The 6,000-nt window shown below is 31.3% G+C and overlaps 2 protein-coding genes across 2 annotated transcripts in view; both read right to left on the reverse strand.

Moving 5' to 3' along the window:
- The window catches only part of LOC129227701 (midasin-like), a 285,381-nt gene that overhangs the window by 53,336 nt on the left and 226,045 nt on the right, over positions 1 to 6,000 (reverse strand). The window lies entirely within an intron of this gene.
- LOC129227933 (midasin-like) overlaps positions 1 to 6,000 on the reverse strand; it is a 37,416-nt gene that overhangs the window by 28,379 nt on the left and 3,037 nt on the right. Inside the window, exons 2-4 of the mRNA XM_054862553.1 lie at positions 3,347 to 3,523; positions 1,525 to 1,773; positions 204 to 275 (exon numbers count right to left, since the gene is read on the reverse strand). Of these exons, the coding sequence (XP_054718528.1) occupies positions 204 to 275; positions 1,525 to 1,773; positions 3,347 to 3,523 (498 nt within the window). The remainder of the gene's footprint in view (positions 1 to 203; positions 276 to 1,524; positions 1,774 to 3,346; positions 3,524 to 6,000) is intronic.

A 6,000-nucleotide genomic window follows, 5' to 3' on the forward strand; every position in this document is an offset into this window, starting at 1 on the left:
TTCAAGGAAACCCGTTTTTCAATGCAAAAGATGTGGATGAGAAAACAGTCAACAAAGCATTACCAAAACAGTTCCTTGAAACCTTGAAGCAAGTGTCTGCAATTGCTTAATCATTAAAAACATTGTTTGATTTACTGTGATGTTTTAAAATAGTCTAAATTTAAAATTAACTTAAGTAAAATTGTGATATATATTTTTTGTACCTCACAATCAAAAACAACGCAGCTTTTTTTGTAGAGCAGGGAATGAGTCATTGTGCGAAATCCAAATATGATCTGAAATAAAAATATTAAAGAGTTAAAACTGTAGTGCAATACAAAAATATTACAAAACACACGACACAAAATCAGTCAAAGGAAAGACTGAAACGATGATAAAATATGATCATGAAAAGTTTTTAAAATTACATTTCAAGTTGTGTATGCAAAATGAAAGGGTGTGCTTGAATTTGCTTTTAGGTTTAAAATTTGCACGTCTGAAAATGACATCTGAAGTAAGAAAATGTATGAAACGGACAATGCAAAATCGGCATTCTACTGTATTCAAATAAATTTGCATGTGCTGTCATCTTTATGTGACATAGAATGATTTTATGGGGTTCAAATTTTAATTCTTTAGAAAAAACTTTTCCTCATAGCAATGCCCCCCCCCCCTCCTCCATTAGGGTTCGAAAATATCTGATATTTTGATATATATCGGATATTTTGTTATATATCCGATATTTTCAATCAGTAAACTAAAGTCTTTAAAATAATAAATACATCCTCAAATCACTCTTTATTTTCTTATATTGTTATTACAATATATAGACTAAAAATTTAAGGTTTCTTTCATTACTTATATATAATATTTCATTCAACATTTTTATCCATTTAAATGGAGTTAATTAGCATTAGCTGTTTTCATTATTTTTCTTCTGTTAGCTACTTTTTCGCAGTTATTTGATTCAGAAAAAAAAAGTATGCATTAGTTGCTGCACAGTCATAAGATATTTTCTTTTTTTCAGACCAACATTTATTATTTAATTAGGCACTTTTATATGAATTAAAATTGTTACATTTCTAATAATTTTAAGAATATAAAATAAGTTATTTTAATGATGTATCAATACATCATAAAAATATAGCAAGTAACATTTTGGTTATTTTTAATGAAAAATAAACAATATTACTATGATAAATATAATTTTTATGTAGAAAATACCGTAGTTGAAAAAATAAATATCGAAAATATCATGATATTTTCAAAATAAATATCGGATGTATATCGGCGAACCCATTAATAAATTATTAATGAGTAATTAAATATATAATTATTTCCATTAAAAAAAAACTTTGGCTGGTAAGATTTCTAGAAATTCCTTATCCTTGATTCTAAGTTAGTCTTCTTCAAGCAAGCATAGTTGTTAATGTTGTAAAAACGAAAGAAACATTTTCTCCTTTAATAAGTAATCATTGAATGCTCAATCTGTTAAACGAGGATTCAAAGTCAAAATTACAAGAGGAGAAAAGTGGCCATGCTTACCTGTTCCAGCCCAAGTACAAAGAAGGAAATCACATCATAATATTCAGGATATCTCATTCTCACACTTTCAATGTAATTCTCTACATTCTTGCACAAATTATCAATTCTACTGTTCAAGTCCCTCAACTTCTTCCCGTCATGCTTTTTGCGGGAGTCATTGAGGAGTTCGTGCAAGTCAAAGATCTCATCAGGTCTGCCACACGTTGTGTAAAAACTCTTGGCTTCTGTTTTGAGCTCTTGATATTTAGCCTAGAAATAAATTATTTCATGAGGTCAGTACAATACCTTTATAACACCGACTTATATACGCAGTTCTCTATGAAATGCATAACTTTTCAGCAGTAAGCAATAAGTTTTGCAGTTAAAAAAGTAGATTAAATGATCTATATGGAATTATTATAGGAAATTTAAAACAAATACTTTATTTCCACCAACAATAACAATTTAGCATAAAAAATTATTGAAATCAGTCTTGAAGACTATGATATCTCTAGCCATGATAAAACTAAAAAGTTTACATTGAAATAATTTTTAACTAAATTTTCCATCAATATAATGATTGCTGCAAGAAAAACAAGTAATAGTCAGTATAACATTGTTTCTGGAATAATATTGATCCTAAAGAACTAGTTGCCAAGGAATTTTTTTAGTCTCCCTGGGCAGTTAACATTTTGGAAGATAGATTTCAAGATATAGTCTGAAGTCTATCAAATATTCATATTCACATAAAAACAGACTACGTTTTTGGTACGCAGATTATGGTTTGACCTCCTACGTACTATGCAAGATCTTTTAGCATTGTACTTCGAGATGCTGGTAGATAGTGCTTAAAGTACCGTAATTTCGGGTAGATAAGCCTCACATGCAATAATTTACTAACTAAAAACAAAAGTTCATTGGGTAAGCCACCCCATCGTATACATCACAGAAGAGCGTATCAAAACATGGTGCCCCACCCCTCTATATATATATCTCTCTCTTTATATACATATGTACAGATACGATCATTTATTATAGTTAGAACAAATCTGTAATGAGCAACTGCACTTGTTGAAAGATAGAAATGGAATAAACTTTGTGTAAAAAAAAAAGGTCAGAAAATGCTACGGTTACACAAAAAACTAGTTTTGCCAGATGACATTTACATTTTGTTGGATGAGAAGTTTTCAAATCATTGTGTTATACTTAGCAGTTCATCAAAAAATTGTTAACCCATTATCAAATGATTCTTTTTTTAAAATTTATCATCATTGAGACATTTTAAAACATTACTCAGACTATAGGGACTCTAACTCAGACAAGCTAGCTATTCCTCCATTTTTCAGCGTTGTGAAACGTATGTTACCATCACGAATCTAGCAACACTGGCAAGAACAACAACAGCAAACTAATGTAGGTGTAAGGGTGTGAGAAATTAAATATAATGAAAAACCTGCTTCATGGTGCTATTTGTGAGCTCTACTAGCGTTTATGAATTTTAACATTGCCGCTCAATTGGGCGAACACGAAAAGCACTAAGAAAGAAGGGTGGGGGGTGAGGGAAATTTCTTCATATACGCCGCCCTGGCAGATACGCCGCACATGTTAAATTTCAACTTTAAAACACGTATAAGCTGCAGATTATCTACTGGAAATTATGGAACAACTCTATGCTTTAAATGTTAAAACTCTGGTTTTCAAATGATAAAGCATTTAAGTACCATTTAATATTTTAAAAACATTTTCTTTTTTTGAAGCTTGCTGCGGAGAACGAAGGATCGGCGCACCAGTTTGTGATGCCTTGATCTACCCGAAAGATAATGATGCTAAAGAAACTATTTACCTGATTCGGTCTGAATGTCACATTTTTCTCCAATGAAAACAAAGCTGTGGTCATTTTCTCACACATATTTGAAAGCTCATTAATATAGGGATGAGTCTGGATATCATGCAAACTTTGTCCACTCATCATAAGGCTCATCCATTCTCTAATTCTTTTATCCTGGCGTAGATCACTCAACTAAAAAAAAAGGTATATAAATAAATAAGTACAGTTGAATCTCCATATCGTCGCCTCAGAGCAACCATAAGACATCTAATCTCAGAAACAACACTAAGATATTCTACTGTTGTTCTGAGGCGATGATATATTGAACTTCCACATATCAAAATTTTCTATAGATCAAAGTGCCAGCAAATTTCCATGTCCGTTGCAGAGAAAAGTTCTTTCTGTAAATCGAAAAAATCTCTATATATCGAAAAAAAATTTCAAGACATTCATAGATTTTTTTCTCCCCATTTTAGACTGTTTGTCTCATGAAAAATGAAGGTTAAGGGAGAAAATCATGTTCTCTAAAGGTTGATACAAAACTCATAAGGAATCTAGGGTTGAGGGGTGTGTAGATATAGGTTGCTGATCCCCTCAAGAGTTCGCAAATTCTCTCAAGTTTATTTTAAATCTGAGTTATAACTAGTCCTAGTAATACAATAAAACCAGTTCCAAGTTATCCCTTTTGTATGTTTTTAATCATTCCTAGTCTTTTTAGCTTCAGTGAAAACCATTCAAGTTAAGTTGATTGATTTTTTACTTTTTTCTTGATTACACTGTCAATACGAAAATCACCCAGTTGTGGATCAAGTTGAATTGCCAAAGAATGAAGATGTATGAAGGCTTAAAAATGTCATTTCTGTTAAATTTAGTATTTCCGCAAGTACAGTTCTTGTGATTATGAGAAACTGGAAAGCTGTACTATAAGTACAGAAACTAACAGAAATCTCACTCAAAAACATGAAACAGCATTACAGTTGGAGGAAATTAGCTTTAATTTTAATGTTTTAGGATATTTTTATGATAAACTAAGATTGTTTCATTGTATCAAAATTTCTATATATCAAATTTTTTCTGGCAATTTGCTACTTCGATCTATGGAGGTCCAACTGTATTATGAATTATTCCATATTTCAGTTATTTGCTCATGATACATAATGAACAAAGTTTAAATTTAACATTTATTTGCTTTTGAATGCTTTGCAATCAAAATTTTAAAGATCCAAGCCACCATTTTACAAGTCTTTGCACTCATAAGATTTTGTAAAAACCTACCCCTCAATTGCTTCAGGATGTTACGTTAAAAAATTATTTAATTACACTTAATTTTTTTGCATATCTATTGCTTCCAAAAAATGAATCAAAATCTCAAATCAGGTGGTGTGAGTTCTCACACTATTTATACTACCGTATTTTCGGGAATAAGCGCCACGGCATTTACAAGAAAAAAAAAAGGCTGGTGCGGCGCATATAAGGGGTGTGGAAGATAGAATCTCTTTTTTCTTAAAGCAAAAAAAAAAAAAAAAAAAAAAAAAAAAAAATCCAAGTTTTTAAAAAATGTTGAAAATGCTGCTAATATATGGCACTACACCGTCCTGCTCTGCCGGCAGTTAGCACAACATAATGATTAACATAGAAAAAGTACGTCAGTCACATCAAAAAACGTCAGTGTTTCAATATTTTTCTCTAAGAAACATTTAAGAAATAAGATAGAAACTAAGTAAAATAACGATTTTTGATGTTTGCAATTTTCTATTTTGCTTCTAATTTCTATATTAATAATAGTGTTACTACATAAACGCTTTTAATAATGATTAATTGATTTCATACATCAAAATAGGCAATAAAACTGACTTTTTAAATCAAGTCGGCGAAAAAATATATTTTGACATAGTTCTATATGTTTTAAGAACCTTATCTGTTATTGGATGATCTTCCAACGTCGACCTATGTTGTTTCTACGTCAACCAATGTTTTTGTGCTAATTGGGACAGAGTTTGACATTGGTGAGGCATTGAGAGGAAGGGTCCCCGTCCCTCGCTTTGGATAACCAACGAATGTCTCCCCTCTAGGTAAGAAAATTATATTTATAGTAAAGTATATATAGTTTTGTAAATTAAAAATATTTATTTCATTCCAGCTTTCTTTACTACTACTAATTGTGCTTTTAAGTTGTTTAATGTTGGGTTCAGCGCTTATGGCGGGTGCGGTGCATACATTTCTATTTTTCTTCCCTTGAGAATATATTTCGATGAGGCACTTACTCCCGAAAATTCGGTACCTATGACATTTTGGGACTAGAATGCTCAAACAAACATAAAAGTTTCAAAACAGTATTTATGTGTTACGTCAGGATTCATTTTCATTTTTCATATCAGGATGCATATTTATTTTTCTTATTAGATAGCAGCATGAGAGAATTTATGATATACAAATACAAAATTCACAACCAGCAACAGGCTTTGGGCCCCAATAGGCTGGTTCTAGTCAGTTTACTAGTCCTCAATTGAGATCAATGGCCATCTTAAAGCTATGTACCCTCTTACTCATTACTGCCTTTTTCAGTAAGCTGTTCCAAGTGCCCACAACCTACTAAAGTAATAATTTTTCCTAATTTTCAGATTGGCCAGATACTTGAATATCTTAAAACAAGGACCCTCGTCCTGCTG

The sequence above is a fragment of the Uloborus diversus genome, chromosome 8 (assembly GCF_026930045.1).
Source record: "Uloborus diversus isolate 005 chromosome 8, Udiv.v.3.1, whole genome shotgun sequence".
NCBI lineage: Eukaryota > Metazoa > Arthropoda > Arachnida > Araneae > Uloboridae > Uloborus > Uloborus diversus.